This window comes from Sus scrofa, chromosome 1 (assembly GCF_000003025.6).
Source record: "Sus scrofa isolate TJ Tabasco breed Duroc chromosome 1, Sscrofa11.1, whole genome shotgun sequence".
Lineage (NCBI taxonomy): Eukaryota > Metazoa > Chordata > Mammalia > Artiodactyla > Suidae > Sus > Sus scrofa.
In genome coordinates, this window is record NC_010443.5 from 86,674,700 (window position 1) to 86,693,999 (window position 19,300).

At 39.0% G+C, this 19,300-nt stretch overlaps 1 protein-coding gene and 1 long non-coding RNA gene across 3 annotated transcripts in view; one reads left to right on the plus strand and one right to left on the minus strand.

The window, feature by feature from the left end:
• The window catches only part of LCA5 (LCA5, lebercilin), an 88,107-nt gene extending 77,733 nt beyond the window's left edge, over positions 1–10,374 (plus strand). Inside the window, exons 4-8 of one of the 2 annotated variants that reach the window (XM_003121398.6) lie at positions 634–771; positions 1,707–1,803; positions 2,487–2,629; positions 5,063–5,195; positions 7,576–9,516. In XM_003121398.6, coding sequence (XP_003121446.3) covers positions 634–771; positions 1,707–1,803; positions 2,487–2,629; positions 5,063–5,195; positions 7,576–8,438 — 1,374 coding nt within the window. In that variant the 3' untranslated portion in view covers positions 8,439–9,516. Of the gene's footprint in view, positions 1–633; positions 772–1,706; positions 1,804–2,486; positions 2,630–5,062; positions 5,196–7,575 lie in introns of both variants that reach the window. The other variant, XM_021092140.1, reaches the window with a different exon arrangement.
• LOC110260718 overlaps positions 9,744–19,300 on the minus strand; it is a 92,765-nt gene continuing 83,208 nt past the window's right edge. Inside the window, exon 2 of the long non-coding RNA XR_002344062.1 lies at positions 9,744–10,769. This is a non-coding gene — a long non-coding RNA (uncharacterized LOC110260718). The remainder of the gene's footprint in view (positions 10,770–19,300) is intronic.

Consider the following 19,300-nt stretch of genomic DNA (forward strand, 5'->3'; position numbering starts at 1 on the left):
TTTTGGTGTCTGTTTGCTTAGAATATCATCCATCCTTTCACATTGACCTTACTTGTGTCTTTAGAGCCAAAATAAGTAAAAACTGGAATGATAATCTCTGCACCTTGAATAGTGCTGTGTAATTTTACATAGCTGTCTCAGTATCTATTTGCCCATACAATGATTCCCATTTCCCAGACAGTGACTTCCCCCAGTGTTTCTCATCACATCCTTTGGCTGTCTCTTGCTCTCAACTTAAATGACTCTTCATGCAGATGCTTAAGAATTTATCTATGAATCCATTGCTAAAAACAAACAAAGGAATAATAGGCTAAGTATGTTACTGAACTGTAGGTAAATCTACATCCTATTTTATTTTATACTTACCAACACTAAGCCCAACCTGATTTGTATGTCTTGTTCAGTACCACTAAAAATATCATTTGGACACTAAATGCAGTATTTTACTGTTCACTGAATTCTTTTTTTTTTTTTTTTTTTTTTTTTTTTTTTGGCTGCACCTGTGATCAAACCCGCACTGCAGTTGTGACCTGTACCATAGCTGTGGCAATGCTGGATCCTTAACCTGCTGCACCACATGGGAACTTTCTGAATTATTTTTTTATGTACTATTTTTTATCTTTATATACATAGGAACTATCAAGAAACCTTGAGCTAAGTACTAACAGTTTCCAACGACAGTTGCTTGCTGAAAGGAAAAGGGCATATGAGGCTTATGATGAAAATAAAGTTCTTCAAAAGGAACTACAACAACTCTATCACAAATTAAAGGTAAGCACTTTATTTTAAATTGCATCATTTCTCCCTTTAATATATTTTAGATGAAAAGTCACATTTTAAAATACTTATTTATATTTGGACCTCTGGTACAATATCATTTACCAAATTTGAATATTTAACATTTGTAAAGAAAATATTTGTTAATATAATCACTTATAGCCAAAAATGAGACATTAGATACACTAATAGGAATGACGTAACTGGAGAAAGTTATAAAATCCTGGAAGGAAGTTATGTGACCTAGAGTTTTTCTGAGTTGCACAGTTGGATAATCTATTGTTCTTCCTTCAATGATACCATGATTGATGATTTTTGAAGTTCCAAATAATGCTCTTCATTTTCACATTGTTAGAAGATGCTTTCAAATTATTTAATTTTGTTAAAGTTGGTGTTCTTAATTCTATCCAGAGGTCATTGATGGGTTGAAATTTTGTGCAAAATTGTTTATGCATTAACTTGCATAGAATTTTCATTTTGTTAATCAGATTCTCAGAGAAAATCCATAGCTGCAAAATGGTCAAGAACACTTGTGTTTGAAAAAGTAGTCTAATTTTTACCTCACTGTTGTTAATTTGGAGCCCACATTTGAGAGTTGCAAACTAAATGATTTGCCTCTGTGAGTAAACCTAGAAGTCAGTTGAAGACAGTACTACCTGTCATGTGAGAGTGGGTAGAGAATGAATTTTGCCTCATTTGTTCTGATTTTCTTTACTGCCAGTGCCTTTTGGATTTTTAAGGAAAATCATCGTTCTACCCTAACCTAAATGTCCTAAAGACCGTCCTTTCTGTAGTTGGTAGTTACAAAGGGAAGCCGAACTTACATATATTCCAGTTTGGTGAGAAAAATACTACTTGACAAGGTGAGGGATTTTGCTTTATTTTAAATTGAGACTCTACATTCTTAATTATATTGGGGTTTTTTTCAGGAAAAGGAGAGAGAGTTGGACATTAAAAACATTTATTCTAATCGTCTTCCAAAGTCTTCTCCAAAGAAAGAAAAAGAACTTACATCAAGAAAAAATGGTATAGTAGTTTTTATTGTTGAAAAACATATTGTTTTTAATAATAAATTAATTTTGAAGTAGAAGGAAGATAAAAGAAAAAATATATTGAAATAAATTTTAATGTCCTTTTAGGTACTTTTCAGAAATCTTTTCACTTTCTCAGTTTTTTCCTCCAAGGTCATTAAAATTATGTTTTTCCTAATTTAAAAATTTTTTCTTATTATAACTTATATTTAAAATTTTTGTGAAAACATAAGCATACCCTAAATAGAGATTATAGTATATAATAAACCTTTATTTATGTATATAACTTATCTTTAACAGTTAAATATTTTACTAATTTTATCTATTTTTCTCCACATTTTTTCTAGAGTATTTTGAAACAAATCCCAGCTGTAATTTCATTTCACTCATAAATATTTTATTATTTTTATGCATATGCTTTTTTAAAAAAACAAAAGTATAACTTCGTCTCTGGAATATAAAAAGTTAAAAACATAAACTTTGTAAAACTTCAATAGAATTTATCCCTCACAGTTGTCCTCAAATCAAAAATTGCTAGTAAATCCTAGAAGTAAAAACAGTAATAGTGAGTAGTCATGGAGCTGAGAAACGTGTGTTATCTCAGTTAGAGGGTGAATTCCATATGTCTTAGCACTGTTCAATACGATTAGAAAAATTCTTTTATAATTTTCATGGTAGCTGCATGCCAGAGTGATATTACAAACCAGTGTACAAAAGGAGTACAAACCAGTGAAGACTTGGAGCTGAAGGAATATCCTCTAACACCACAGACAGTTATGTGTTATGAAAACAAATGGGAAGAACCTGAACGTCTTTCTTTGGTGAGTTTAGCAATATGATGAGGTACTAAACTCTAGGTTTGAAATTATTCCTAAATACCCAATATCAAACTTTTAAAAATTTCAGCAATGAAGCTAGTGTCGCTGTATAAATATGCAACTCACCTTTTACAGAGAAAGAGATAACATCTGTGCATTTTATTAAACTCCTTTGGATTGACTCTTAGTTAACATTGCATCTTTCAGATGCTTTCAGAAAGGTTGGTTGTACTTTCTGGATTGGAGGAAGAAGAAGAAAAAAATGTCTAAGTTTCTTACCTTTTATATCTCCTACCAGATAGTCTCTAAAAACCCTTCTTGCTTTAATGTTTAATAGCAAGTTATAGTAGCTTTCAAATGATTTGTTAGAATTTGACTATATGAATTTTTTTGGCCTCCTTTACAAGAGAATTTTATAGGTTAACTGAATGTTGAGCAAAGTAATTGCAGTGGAATCAGACTTTAGAACATTCAAATTAGAGTGGAATTCAGGGGGATATGTTGGAGCTTCATTTAAAAAGACTCAGTACTGGAAGGTCCTTTCCTCTAAGAGGGTTTTATCTTTAGTATTTACAGTTGAAACTCTAAAGAAAATAAAGTATGAGGGATTCTGTATATTTCATATAATCCCATGTTTTTGTGCCTTGTAAATATCCCAGTGATCCTTAGATCTCTTCCTGTGGTATAAACAGAAAGGATGGGCTCAATTGTTTCCCATTGTACTCTAGTTTTTTGTTTCTTCATTTTTGGTTTCCAATTTGGGTAAGTTAACTGTGTCTGCTAAGTGTGTTTCTTCCTGTATTTATGTATCATTAAGACTAGGTCATGTTAATTTGGTTTTTTTAAAGGTAAAGTGTGGAATAGCAATGTAATTCTTAATTTTAGAAGAGAAGAAAAAAAATTGCCCTTTGTATTACAAGCTTCATCAGAAGCAGCAGCAGTGTGATATAGGGAGAAATGATATGGCTCTGGAGTTAGCACTGCTTTTTAGTTAAATTATGGTTCTGACATTTTAGTGACTTGTGTGACTTCTTGGAGCTTCAGTTTCCTAATCTATAAAATGGGTGCATTATACTTTAGGGTTGTGGAAATAACTAATCATGGAGTTTATAGAGCTCTTAAGACTAATCCTGACTCTTTAAGGGGTCTTGGCAAATGGGGGAGCTGTGTTAAAGCAGAGGCTGTTGCTATTAAAAAGAGACCCAGGAGTTCCCCTTGTGGCTCAGTGGTTAATGAACCTGACTGGCATCTGTTAGGATGCAGGTTCAATTCCTGGCCTCCCTCAGTGGGTTAAGGATCCAGCATTGCTGTGAACTGTGGTGTAGGTCACATACACGGCTTGGAATCCATGTTGCTATGGCCCTGGCGTAGGCTGGCGGCTACAGCTCCAATTGGACCCCTAGCCTGGGAACCTCCATATGCCCTGGGTGCAGCCCTAAAAAGACAGACAAGAAAAAAAAAAAAAAAGTAAAGAGACCCAGAATACAGTAGCTCAAGCAGGATACAAGTTTCTTTCTTTGGTAATATACTGAAGGTCACTCAGTAGTCCAGGATAGGCAGACTTCTTTGTTCCATAGTAGTCACCCTAATCATTCTCTGTCTTGTCGTTCTTCAATCATAAAGAGTGTAATATCATCTTTGTGGTTGGAATTGGCTTACCACACCTGGGAGGAGGAATGCGGAAGTGGAGAGCAAGCAGCTTTTGTTTTTATAAATGTGACCAGAAGTTGCATATGTACTTCCACTCACACCCCACTGGTCTGTCTAGCTGCAAGGGAGGCTAGCAGAGGTGGTTTCCATTTGGGCAGCCCTATGCTCTGCTAAAACTCAAGGGATTCTGTAACTCAAAGGAAAAAGGGGAAAATGGACTCTACCAGTCCACTAATGATAAATTTTACTTTTATTAAGAAAATTACACATACACATGTGAAAGGGACCATAAGAAACAAATTTTAAGCTTTTAAAAAAATTGATTTAAATATAAGATTTATTAGTTGAAGGCTTTGGACATAGTATAAACTCAAAAGATTCACTGCAATTGTCACTGAGGGTGTTATAGTTCAACACTGTCTCTCTCGGCTTTTAATAGGTTATTAATAGCCTTTTCTGGTTAACTTAATTCATCAGATTTTGTTGTGAAATGTACAAAGCAAGGATGCTTCAGATACTTGTCTCTTCAAAGTTTTACATAATGGTTTTGCTTCCATTATATTGGTTCTGATATGTCTTCCAAATGCCTCTTTAAAAACTTTAACTAAAGTAAGACAATAACCTGTGTGCTTTTGAAAATATTTCAAAAGGTGGGTAATTGTGTCTTGCTAAGAAATTGAATATCTAACTTAGTTGGTATTAATGGGGCATAAATCTTTGCTCTTTAAATTGCTTTCCCCCTTTTCCTGCATGTGAACGTGCATTTTTTCAAAAATTGTGTAATAGGATCTGAAATCTCAAAAGGGAAATGATCATGAAGAAGCAGGGATTCTAAACCCAGTTGTGGAAAGAGAAGACAAATTTGTTAAAGATCAAGGACTCCGCATTGTGAAACAGGAGGTTGAGAAGCTGGAGGATGGTAAGAAAGAATTTGTTTAAGTGAGTGATGATGAGTCAGCATTCCTTGGGAATGAAAGGGCTAGATTCCCTTGATATTTTCTAGCTGAACAGTGAATTGATTATACAGAACAAAAAGAGTGATTCAGGTGAGGGGAGTCTATCAAGAGTCACAAACATTTGAATGAACTTACTAAGGAAAGAAAAAGAATAAAGGCGTCAGTTATTATTTGGGGTTTGGGGAAAAAGACAAGTTTACCTTCAGGAAATTCAGATGAAATAGGACTCAGATGAAAGGGGGAAAATTCCTTGTGTATTAACTGAAGCTTGATGTAGAGATAACTGAAAGGCAACCCTATTTTATTGGTTTGACCTTGAGACGCTCTAGTTTATAGACGAGCCCAAACATTAAAATTAATGAATTGGGAGTTCCCGTCATGGCTCAGTGGAAACAAATCCGACTAGGAACCATGCATGAGGTTGCAGGTTCAATCCCTGGCCTCTCTTAGTGGCTTAAGGATCCAGTGTTGCCATGAGCTGTGGTGTAGGTCGCAGACGTGGCTCAGATCTGGCATTGTTGTGGCTGTGGCGTAGGCTGGCAGCTATAGCTCTGATTAGACCCCTAGCCTGGGAACCTCCATATACCGCAGGTACAGCCCTAAAAAGACAAAAAATAAGTAAATAAATAAAATTAGTGAGTTGTGAAGCCTTGAATATATTCCTATAATTTTTCTTTGGTTTTAGTATATAAAATAAATCTTTAACATATTCATCCACCAGTGTGCTAGTGTAGTGAACCAACTCACATAGTTTCAGATATTGGAAATGAAGTTCATTTCCGTTTGGATAAAGTGTCGTAAAGGTATAAATGGGAAGGATCCCACACTCTAATCCTTTGCATGCGTTTTCTTAGTTATATATCAGCTATCTCCAGAGGAATACTTTTTCCCCTCTTAAAGTTAATGGAATGTAAAATCATGACCTAATTGTTGTTTAAATTTGTGTGTATTGTGTGTGTATTTAAAACAATATAGCAGTTGAAATAGAACCCATATTTATATCACTATTGGCTAACGCACAAAGGGAAATGCTTCCATATGTTAAAATATAGAATAGAAAATTGGGTAATGTGGTCAGTTCTGATAACACAACAGGAAAGGGAATAAAGTAGCAGAGGACTATCACTTTGTCATTTTGACCGATATTTTACCCCTGGAGTCAGTGTAGAACAACCTGATGTCAGAATATATGTCATTTACTGAAGTTATTAAATGTGTAGTAGTGTTCTTAGATATTTTAATATTTTTAACCTTTTCATTTAGAAATCCTTAGAAAATTTTAGCAAAGTGGCACTAATGACTAAAGAATCATTTAAGAGTAAGTTGCATACCTCATACCCATACTCTAAAATACTTTCATATGTATTTCTCCAAATAAGGACATTCTCTTTGATTATGCCAGTCTAGTTTTCAGCTTCAGGAAATTTAACTTTGATATAGCACATTTCTCTAATCTGCCATCCACATTATAGTTTTTGTTGGTTGACAAAATATTGCCCTTTATAGTAGTATCTTCCCTCTAGGATGGGATCATGATTGCATTTAGTTCTAATATCTTTTCAGTCTCCTTTAATCTAGAACAACTTCTCAGTCTTAAAAATATTTTGTAAGATTAACATTTGTGAAGAACACAGACTCATATTTTTAAATAGATTTTTCTTATTTGGGGTTTATCTGACGTTTTAATTAGATTGAGGTTATTGCGTCTCCTGTCTGAATACTACATAGGTATTGTGTCCTATGTGTCGTCCTCAGGTTATGACGTACAGAGCTTCGGTTTCTTTTTAAGATAAAAGTCTCAGGGGAGGGAGTTCCCATCGTGGCTCAGTGGTAATGAACCCGACTAACATCCATGAGGATACGGGTTTGATCCCTGGTCTCGCTCAGTGGGTTAAGGATCTGGCATTTCCATGAGCTGTGGTGTAGGCTGGCAGCTGCAGCTCCAATTCAACCCCTAGCCTGGGAATTTCCATATGCCACAGGTGTGGCCCTTAAAAAAAAAAAAAAAAAAAAAAAAAAAAGATAAAAGTCTTTGCTTCTTCCATCCCAGCACCTTCCTTCAGTGTACAGGAAATACTAGATGTGAAAATGAGGCAAGGGAACCTTCTTTCTCACCACTAAATTGAAGAACAAAATTTTTCTATAAATGTGAATCTTAAATATGTATAAATTTTTTGAAACCCAGAATATCAAGTATAAAAATGAAGCTTATGGTGTCCACCCTTACTGTACTGATCATACAGAAATTAAAGATTATTGTTTTGTAAAAGATGAGAGTAGAGTTTTTAATTTAAAAATATTGACTACTATAAAATGCAATTTTAAAAATTTGATTTCAAACAGAGTGGGAAAGAGAAGAACTTGCTAAAAAGCAAAAGGAAAAGACAGCTTTGTTGGAGAGAGAACAAAAGCCAGTGTTGGAAACTGGAAGATATCAAATGGAAATGTACCAAATTCAGAATATGGATAAACTGGAAGAAGAGGAAGAAGAAAGGCTGAAGAAAGAAATGCTACTTGCTAAACTGAATGAAATCAATAGAGAGCTCCAAGATTCTCAGAATCTAAAATATCCTTCTCTGCCATTGCTTCCCCATTTGGAATCAAAACTGCACTCCCGAGAGAGAAACTCCAGAACATACATGTTCTCTGAATCCTCCGAGACATCTAATGGGCATCATTTGCAAGACATTGGTCTTTTAGCTGCAAAAGGAGATGGTCCGAATCCAGGAGACATCAGCAGCCCAGCCTCTGCGGATGAACTTGCATTTGGTAGCTATGTGCCTTCGTTTGCAAAAACATCAGGGAAGTCAAATCCACTTAGCCAAAAAAGTGGCCTTTTGGATTTCCAAAGAAACAATATAGAGAAAGTTAGTAAAGACAGTGTAGATTTAATCACAAGAAAAGAGAAAAAAGCGAATCTCATGGAACAGCTATTTGGTACCAGTGGCCTCAGCAGCATTTCCTCTAAAAGCAGTGACCCAAATTCTCTGGCTGCCCCCAAAGGAGATTTGGACCCTCCAGATTTTCTCCCTGGGGATAAAAGCAGCAGGGGTAGGGAACATGATGATGATGATGACAGCTTTTTCCTCAGCGAAGGGAGAAGTTTTAATTCGAATAGACACCGGTTAAAACATGCAAACCATAAACCAGCAGTAAAAGCAGTTGATTCTGTAGAAGATGAAATTGAAGAAGTAGCACTGAGATGACTGACTAAAATATATGTTTTTTCCAATTGTAAATATTAAAGTATTTTAATACAGTATTTTTTATTAAACATTTAGACATTTTAATATTAAAAAGTCCTTGTTAAGAAATAATTTTTAATGTATGAATACAGTGGAAATAAGAAGTAGAAGATCATATCACACCACATAACTAGTTTGCCAAAAATGCAAGAGGTTCTTTTGATTGAGACCAAAAGTAAAGATTTATCTTACTTGGTTTTGACTTTTTATTTACAAATAGGTTTTACCTCTTAGATTAGTGATGGAGGAGTTTCACTCCATTGGCGTCCATGTTCATTTTCTGCTTTATCCCTGTTTATTTTTGGTCCTGTCCTCACTGAATTAAATCCAGTCTTCCTGATGATTGCGGAATGGAAAGTAAGAGTGAGAGGCTCCAATCAGGGCATAGCTCCCGAGAGGCAGGGAATGGTGCCGGGAGCCCTGCCCTCTGACTAGGGGTGGGGGGTCCCTCTGTGCACAGCAAGGCTGAGCTGCTTCTAAGGAGGAAGCGGTGACAGCATTGTGATTTACCACTCTTCTGGAAGTGACCACACTTAGATGCTGCTCCTTCCCAATTTAAATCACTTACCCACAGCTGTGCTGACACACAGTAGACATTTGTCTATTTGCATGGACAGTTGCCTGTCACGGCTCCCAGAGGCTTGGGTACAGTGTAATCACTAATTCCTCTCCTTGACCCCTTACATTTTTAGTATCTCAGTGACTGGATGTGAGATTTCATACCAAATACAAAGAATAGAAGACGTTTCATTCCAGTTTTGCAAGATTTTTCAACACAAGTTTCCAGAGTAATGTAACTTAGAAATTTTAATATGTCCTTTTAAGATGTGAACTTGCTGTCAAACCAAAGAGACAACAGTAACGTGATATATTGGACTTTCAGGACTGATTTTAAATCACCCTCAGTTAAAAGTGCTGTGTAAGATGGGGCTCCTGCCTCGCAGAATAGGGGGAAGAGTGTGTTCTGTTGAAAAGCATTTAGTCTTTGCTCTTTGTAGCTCACTTCAGCTGCAAAGGAATAGATGACCTTGAGTCATGCTGGGCATGACTGGTCTTTGAGAAGCAGTAATATATACCACCAACCAAGGAGAAAACTCTCAGATGAAGAATAGTGGGAGTAGTGTGTCAAGGGAAGAGTAAATAAATGTTGATTGACACTTATACTAAAGTGACCTGTTGTTTTCAAAAATTTACCACGTATTTGCTCATAGATTTTTGATGCCAAGCATACATACCGATGAGGGAACTAGAGTTAACGTTTTATCTTGAGTTCTTATAAGTGCTTATTGAATATAATTTCATAATTATTTGACAATACTTATGTGGTTAGGTCTTTAATTAAAAGATGTGCCACCTAGCATCTTCGAAATTGTGTTCCTCTTACTTTTTGGGAACTGAATCTGCTGCTGAATCGACTCCTGAACTATATTAAATTTTTTAAATAGATTTTTTTATGACTGATATTAACAAGCATTTAGTATGTTGTAAATCATTCTTATATATAAACTACAATATTATTGTAATGCAGTTTCTGATAAATTATGTGATATTAATTTTGTTCATGCTGTGCCCAAAGTATTCTTATTTTTAGGTTTTTGGTTTTAAAGGCTTTTTAAAAAAAGTAAAGCTTTATATTCAGGTCATTTTAATTAGTCTCTTGCTGTTTTCTACCTGATGTTTTTTAGTCTCTATAATCAGTTGCAATCAGACAGAATTATTAAAATAAACCTAAAATTCAGTTGTAGACCTAGAAGCATTATGGTATTAAGCTTTAATTGGAGATTAAAATGTACAGAACAGGCTTTTCTTTGTGACAAACCTTAGTGAATAACTTTTTTTCTAAATGTCAAGTGAAATTTATTTGTACTCAGAACTCTTACTAATAAAATTGTAAAACACACTGTGACTCTTTTATTTGAATGATACCTTAAGTCACATCACAGTGGAAATAGGACCTACAGGGTTTTTATGTCATTATTCATCTTTTTTTTTTTTTTTTTTGGTTCGGTATTTTTAGTTGAAGTAGATGAATTTTCCCTAAATCAGGTTAGTGTGCTTAGTCTTATCAGGTAATTATCGTTTTAATTAATCCTTTTACCCTTAATAGCTATCAATATGGCATATATTGCTTATAATGTAAAAAGTTGGGGTAAGGAGGATTCGATTGAATCATAAACTTATTTCATGGCTGACTCACTGTTTTTCGTATCCTCCTTTCCATCTCATATTCAGACATAGTAAATTTCTGGTATTCCTGGTTGGGTGTCAATTAAGTAGAGCCTGCAAGTCTGCCTGGTGAAAAGAAAAGGGAAATAGGTATTACAGTGACCATGCGGATTTCTTTTTTTAGGATTAAAGAAGTTACCATAAATTGTCAAGAAAGGATCTGCTTTGGAACTTTTTCCTTTTTACGCAATAAACGCCCCTTTAACATTAAAGTCCCCTTTTGTACGATTTGAAGGAACTCTTTTTCAGAAAGAGCATGTCATGTATTCATTCATTAACCCTTTGTTTGAGTGCTTCCTGGGGGTGCCTGGGCACGATGTCAGTGCAGGAGGTAGGACCCTGCCCTTGTGGTGTGGGTGGAGCACGGCAGATGGGCTGCACCCGGGCCCACCCCCCCTCCTCCACCTTCTACCTGCTCCCTGGGTGGTGTTTGCTTCCTTAGTTGTTACTGATCTTTCCTAATACTTCTTAGGGTGGCTGTGAGGAGTAAATTCATTACTTAGAGTAATGCTTTGTCAGGTGCCTAGTGCATTATAAGCACTCAGTAAACATCAGCTGTTGTTATCACAGCTGTTAAGAGTTTCCTTTAGGGAATAATTGAAAAAAGAATCAAGCATAAGTGTGTATATATAGACACATTGACACTATACTTTGAGGAAAATACAGCAAACCTCCAAATTAACCATCATAAAACATCTGTACTAAAATGTATCCTGTCCCTGAGGTCTGCACTTAGAATCGTCCTTTATTCAGCACTAACTATGCAGGATGATTGATGATCTTGTTTCCTAATCTACAGCTACATTTTGGAAAAGTTTTCTAAAGATAAGTTTGGTGACATAAGGAGAGGTGGGAGTTGGCCTCAGAGTAAAAAGACTGTGAAATCCAGAAAACCCAGGACTTTGATTGTATAACGTGACTGACTGTATCCCTGCTCTCTCAATGAGTGCGTCCTTGGGTACAAACAGGATGTGTGTACCCAAGGATACACAAAGCCTCCCTGCTTTTCCCCTGTGTAAGATGGGGCTAATGATAGTTCACACCTCCTGGTTTGCAGATCTTCAATGAGTTGACACATGAAAAAACACTCAGAACCATTTGATGCTCAAACTGTGGGTGATATCTTGAGAAGATAATGGAGAAAAAGGGGAAATGAAGTGGTATTGTTGAATTCTGTGTGGCAGTTGGTGTTTTCATTGGCTTCTCACAAAGTATCTTCTAAAGAAGGCACTTAATGCTCCCATTTTACAGTCGAGACTAACAGGTTGTAATGTGTAAGTGATTGATTACACACGTGATAGACTGACTGCATCCAACAGTCTCAAGCCATCCAAAGAAATAAAATACTTTAGGAAGAGTTTTACATTAGTACTCTCTAAGTGGTTAAGTCACAGAAACCCAAAGAGGACTAGCTTAAGCAAAACAAGGAAATTAATTTTGACTAGAATCTGGAAGCTCAAGAAAGTGTGGTTTGCTCCAGAGGTTACAATAGTAGCGCTTACTCTGTCCACCTCTTAGCCTTGCTGGCTGTCCTTTCCAGATAAACCCTACATTTGCTAACAGTATTGGAATTGGCATCCCTTTGGCTGGCACCCATCTCAAAACAAGAAAATCTTTCCTGTAGTTTGTGTTGTGTGCTCACCTATAGGGCCGGTGGCACCCTGCCTACCCCTCTTCATGGAATGCTCGGTGTTTCTGTGCAATGGGGGAGGCCTTTTCCCCTGATGAAGACATTTTGACATATAAGAATATAACCATATTTCCTCTATTTTCCAACTAATTAAAAAAAATAACATGGAGAGGCTCTTAATGAAATGAGCATTGGTTACTTAACATGCCTTATTCCTAGGGACAAGCCATTTTTGTGATAAGATCAGACTACGCCACAGGGTTGTGCTGTCAAGTTCAATTTACTATTCAAGGTGAGCAGGTCAGCAGTAGGTAAGGTGTGTATGCAAGACATTTAAACTACACTTTAGAGCTCATAGAAAAGGCTTAGAGATTCAGACCCGCAGCTCCGCATACTAAATGCTACATACGTGAAATCCCCTGTAGAAATGAAGATATTCTATCTCAATCCAGAACAACCCCCAAATTAGAAATGGGTAACCAGGGTAGGGTAGCAAGAACACGGGCCTGGGGGTTGGAAGATTGCCACTTACTAATTACAACTTTGGTCAAATAATTGAACTTTTCTTAAGGTTCCTCAGATGTGAAATAGGGCAGATCATATCTTACAAGGTTATTATGAGGATTAATGAGATGGTGTGCTCTTGAGAGATGAGAATAAGAACAGTGTGGCCTGTCAGCAGAGGGAGAGCGTTCCCTAGGCGTATTTTATTTCTGTCTCAACACGCCAAACTTTTTTATTTTATTTTATTTTTTTACAACAGACGTCTGTTAATGTGGAATTTTAAAACCTAAACATGTTGTTTTGCCCTATAATCAGCCATGTTTGAAATGGCTCTTGTCTTCACAGACCCACGCAGAGACTAGTCTTGCAGAGAAGGTGCTTGGCTGCTTGTTTCTAGAACTGTGGGGGAAGCAGTTTGAAACACATCGTTTTGCTTCACCAGCCGTTTCCATGGAGGAGGAATAGATGGAAATCAGGAGCCCACATTGTGGTCTGAAGTCAGGGCACTGACGCTCAGCGTGCAGGCTCCCTGCTTCAGAGCTGGGGTCGCCCAGAATAACACGGCCAAAAGCAGCTGCCTTTCCTCTCTCATTCACTGACCTGAATATCAAATTTCAGAATTCCTGTCCCAGTTGGTATTGATCCTGGCTAGACATACTTTTCACACAATCTATATATAACAGTACGTCGTGGCTTTCAGATTTTTTTCATCCTGATAAAAAAGAACTCAAGAGTTAACCTACATGGGCAGTCATGGATACTGAAAACTTCTGGGTACAACTGATGGAAGTCTTTTTTTCTTCTCTAAGAACTAGCCCCCCATCTTAAATTTAGCTTCTAATTTCAATAACCTGTAGTATTTACTCCCATGAGCACTTAGAGAGGAGTTCCTTGAAGTAATCAGCCAAAGCTGTTCTTTATCTAAGATATTTTCCGTAAAGTGTAATCAGCAGAACCAAAGAACAGAAGCAGGGAAACAGTTAATGTTATCACCTCCAACATTATCAGTGGGGCCCATGACTCTGAAATCCAACTTCATAATAAATAAGTAACCTTTGGTCAAAGCAGGAAATGGCGCTTTCCTGGACAGTAACCATGGTTTTCCTTTTTAAGAACAGATTCAGCATCATTCATTCATTTATTCATTTATTTATTTAGGGCCGAAGCTGCGGCATATAGAGGTCGCAGGCTAGGTGTCAAATTGGACTACAGCCGTCAGCCTACACCACAGCCACAGCAACGTGGGATCCAAGTCGCATCTGCGACCTACACTGCAGCTCACAGCAATGCCAGATCCTTAACTCACTGAGTGAGGCCAGGGATCGAACCCACATCCTCATGGATACTAGTCAGATTCATTTCCACTAAGCCACCAAGGAAACTCCAGATTCAGCTTCATTTAAATAGACAATCGTGCTTTCTACTTGAGGCAATAGTTCTCATGTGTGTGCTCACCGCCCACGCCCCCAGAGCTGCAACAGTGTCCCCTAGGAACTTGTTTGAAATGCCAGTTCTTGGGCTCCACCCCAGACCTCCTGAATCAGAAACTCCAGGGATGGGGCAGGCTGTATTTGAAGAAGCCCTGCAGCGGATCAGAGTGCAGCTCAAGTTTGAGAGCCACTGCTCTAAGATAACACTCGTAGGTGGTGGTGGTGGGGGGTGGGGGGTCAGACAGAAGTGGTTTCCCGCAGGACTTGAGAAATCCAAATCTAACGCTTGGGGGTCCAGTGTGCAGGTGCAGGATACGGACCCACCTTTGCCCCCTCACACTGCACACTGTCTAGACTAGAAATAAGCCACTGTCTCTTTTATGTCTGTAACCAGATATGGTCTGTCAGCTCTCTCTGGTTAATATCAGAAGATTTAAACTAGTCAGGAAAGAAAAATGCTATTGGAACCACCAGAACCAAAAAATTGTTTAGTTCATGGAGTTCCCTGGTGGATCAGTGGTTTAAGGATCCAGTGTTGGCACTGTTGTCGCTTGGGTTTGATCCCCAGCATGAAACTTCTGCATGGGCATGGCCAAAAAAAACCCTGGGTAGTTAATATGTCATTCCTCTGTCATAGCCTTTAACCCCTAAGCTTCCAGAAAAGCCTTCAAGACATCTTATAGGACTCCCTGAAGGAAAACTAATCAATACGGTTTAAATTTGATGTTCTTTGTGAACATGCATTTGATTATAGCAACAAATTCCTTAAATTTGCAAGCTCAGCTTTTTCAGTGTTCAAGATGTGTGTATTTACTAGTAATTTCTGTGCCCAAGGTTTAAGAAATACTGAATTATCTGAAAGAGGAGTTCCCATTGTGGCACAGCAGAAATGAATCCGACTAGGAACCATGAGGTTGTGGATTCAATCCATGGCCTCGCTCAGTGGCTTAAGGATCCGGCATTGCCATGAGCTGTGGTGTTGGTCATAGACGCAGCTCGGATCTGGCCTTGCTGTGGCTGTAGTGTAGGCCGGCAGCTATAGCTCCAGTTAGACCTCCATATGCTGCTGGTGTGGCCCTAAAAAGGACTATATATATATAATATACACACACACACACACACACACACACACACACACATATATCTGAAAGAAATTAACCTATATACAGGGAATATGTTAAATAAAAGAAGATTTTGAACTAAGCATTCAGATTTCTCATGTGTCCATTCCTTAGCATCAGTGAAGACAGATGTATATAAACAAGAATGCCTATACACATTCAGGCGAAGTTTTTATTTATAGACAAAGTAGGCCATGTGCTCACGAGTTTGGATTTTGTTTGCTGTACAAGGTCTCCATCTGTCTTTCTCTGGCTTCCTTGAATTATGCATTAGCCCCCCCAAAACCCATCTCATCTAGGACAAACCTGTTTTCCGTGTAATCTGTTATAAATAGCTATATATATACACAGATAAAGATGGGACCAACATGTCTGGACTTGTAAAACAGTGGTGGTGATTCTGGGGTGTGGGGACTGGCAGTTGGAGGCAGTGGTGATGAAATTAGCTATTTCCAAACGTGTACTCAAGAGAGATATATTTCTGCAGGGCTCGGTTCCCTGAAAACTTTTCACCACTAGAAAATGTACATTTAGATAATCCATTGAAAATGTAGTGAGGCTTCAGGTTTGAATCTATCTATAAAGCTATGATTATTTCAATGTAATTTTGATCCTGGGACTAGCAATCTCTTAGAGTAGTTAATATACTGGTTCTGACACCCTACTGCAGTCATAGCTTTTCCAATTTCATTGCTACTTGGCTTATTGATAACTGTGTTCTAGAGTAGAAAGTTTTTTTTTTTTTATTTTTTTTATTTTTTAAGAAAATCTTCCCTTTTAGGAGTTCCCATCATGGCTCAGCAGAAATGAATCTGACTAATATCCATGAGGACGCAGGTTTGATCCCTGGCCTTGCTCAGTGGGTTAAGGATCCAGTGTTGCTATGAGCTGTGGTCTAGGTCGAGGTTTTGGCTCAGATTGTGCATGGCTGTGGCTGTGGTGTAGGCTCAGATTCGACCCCTAGCCTGGGAACTTCCATATGCCATGGATGTCGCCCGAAAAAAAAAAAAAAAGGAAAAATAGAAAAACTTCCCTTTTGCTCCTGCGGCAGTAATTCTCATTTTCAGCTGTGGCTTAATTTCTCTTTCTGTCTTTAAGTATCTTTTTGATTAACTGCAAAGTTTGATGGAGACCAGTAGCATAATTAAATCAGTGCATATTGTCAGCTGGGTCTTTCCTGAGCTGCTGAGAGGTTGCTAGGAAACTCTCTTAAAGGTACAATTGCCTTAACTGCAAAACCCCAAATGCCCAAATAAATTTTTATTAATTCATAAAAATACAGGCAGGGATTACATTTAAATTTATAGCAAGATGAGCACTACATATCTCTGGATGCTTTCAGCTTTACAGAAATGCATTTAGATCCACTTACAAAGAATGTGCTTTGAATAACAATTTAGTGGTTGAGAATTACTCACTTTTTTTAGGGAGAGTATTTCTCTGTGTTATACAACTTGTATGGATTTAGAACTGAAAGAATTCTGAATTTTAAATTACCACTAGGAAATACAGCTTGATGGTGCCTATAGTGCTTCAGAAACCCTATTGTGGTTATTATGATTATTATTTGTCAGTTTTTTCAAGTTCATAAACGTGCCATCATCTCTGGTTGATTTAACAAAACAAAATCAAGAAACTTACAAAGAAAAACAACTTCATCTGCAATAGTTTGATGTAACGTGGACAGTTGTTTCAGAGGTTAAGTTCTAGCCAGTGGCTTTAACTGATTGACATTTCTTCTAACAATTGCTTTATGGCTGCAAATTATTTTGATAAATCTACTCACTGCCCATCATCCAGGTGTTCATTTATTCATTCATTGAACAAGGGTTTGTGGACCTTCTCTTATGTAAATTGCAATTTACTAGAAGTCAAGAGAATTTTAAGATGACAGTTCTATACTAATGTGGAGAATGGATTAAAACATACAGGAATTGCAAATAAGAAGTAATGAGAGAATGACATCACAAAGACGGTCCTTCCTGACTTGGCTCCTCTTCCCAAGAAGAACAACAGACAACTATGCATGTACAGACACCACTGAGAGACTATCAGGACACAGGAGTTAGGCTGAGACACCTCCCGCCCCACACACACCCAGAGAGACTGCAGTGAAGGGTGAGGGGAACAGCGGCACACTGACTGCAAGGCCCTTTCCCAAGGCCAGCCCGGCACCACTCCCACGGCTCCTCCTGTGGCAAAAGAGGGCCCAGCAATGACATCCAGCACCACCAGCAGTTGTGGGTCACTTCCCGGGGATCACAGGAGCACCTGCGGGCTCAACCACTGGGCATCTGATGGCGATGGAGGAAGTAGGGGCGGGGTCTTCCAGCAAGCAGCATTCAGAGCTGGGCAGACTGAGTGTCCACCTGCAGAGCTCCAGCAGGAAACCCAACCAGCATCTCTGCTCACCTGCAGCCCCATTTGGCGGCACAGTCTGGCGAGGAAACTCGGTGACCTGCAAGCCTACCTAATTCAGGTCTTCAAAGGAAGAGATCTGCCAGCCCAGGAGCCTGCTCCTGCCCATTTCAGTGGCAGAGCTGAGTCACAGCCCCGCCGGCTGCAGGTCACAGGGGCTCTCAGCCCCTCCCAACCAGAAAGCCCCTGCAGGAAAATGGGGCAGTTGCCTGAAGTGGGCTCTCCCAGTCCCACCCAGGAAGAAGTCTGGGTCAGAGCCCCCCCACCCATGGAGTGTGGGCCCTAGACCCATCTGACAGGAAGGGCTGACAAGAACACCTGGAAGCTGCACAACCCAGCAACTCCTGACCTGGCGGAGGGCGGGAGAGTGGGCAGAACTGGTGGCCCCCAGAGCTGTCAGTAGCACTGTCCAGCCACTGAGAACTGGGGCACAGGCAGGCTTGAGTCCAGAGCACTCATGGCCTTGGAGATACTCAGTTGATGAGTCTGAGAAGGGAAACTAAGTATCCTAGCCCCACTTCCAGCTGAAGATAGCCTTCAGCCCACTGACCAGGGACTGTAACAGGGCACATGGGGAGCTGAGAGCCCAGCCAACAGCCCTGCTGACAGTGGCACTTGAACAGAGAGCCCAGCCGTGGCTTTCCCCGTCTGCGGGGCCAAACCCGTGGCCTCTCCTGACCAGGATATTCAGCCCACACGCTTGCCTGAGGTGGGTCCCCAAACAATGAGCCACCCAGGCCCTGTGTCCAGTCCTGTGACCCCACCAGGGATGGGAAGCTGATTCCTAGCCCCACCTACTGCTGAGGACACTACCTGGTCCAGACTCTCTAGGAATTTTGACCAGAGACTCCAGGCAATAGCAAGGCCATCCTATAGGCTCACTTGGGCAGAGGACCAAGTCAGCAGTCCTATCCGGCTGCTTCCAGCCAGCGGCACACCCCACCAGTCCCGGCCTCAGAACTCAAATAGCTGCCTCGGCCAAAAACAGACCCTAAAAGCAGGCCCTGCTGCCCAGGGACGTGACCAGCAGAAACATCCAGAAACCCAAATTGAGCTGACTGGTGAAGAAGTGGTGATACCAAAGCGAACCTGCAAAGTCAAAGTCAGGAAGTGGATACCACTTACTCAAATGCACGGATAACCAATGCAAGGAATCAGGGATCACACACACACACACACACACACACACAATCAAGTAATCTGACACCACTCAAGGAAACCAATAAGGTTCTAACAAATGACATTAACAAAATGGAGATCTATAAATTGTCGAAGAATTCAGAAGTTCATCAAAGAAATAGAAACCGTAACAAACAGAAATCCTAGAGCTAAACAATGCATTAACTGAAGAATTCAATAGAGAGCTTCAAAAGCATATTCGACCATGCAGAACCAGGAATCAAAAATCTGGAAGTAGGAAAGTAGGACTTTTGAAATTATCCACTGAGGGGAGCCAAAAAAAAAAAGGAATGAAGAAACCTATGGACTTATGGG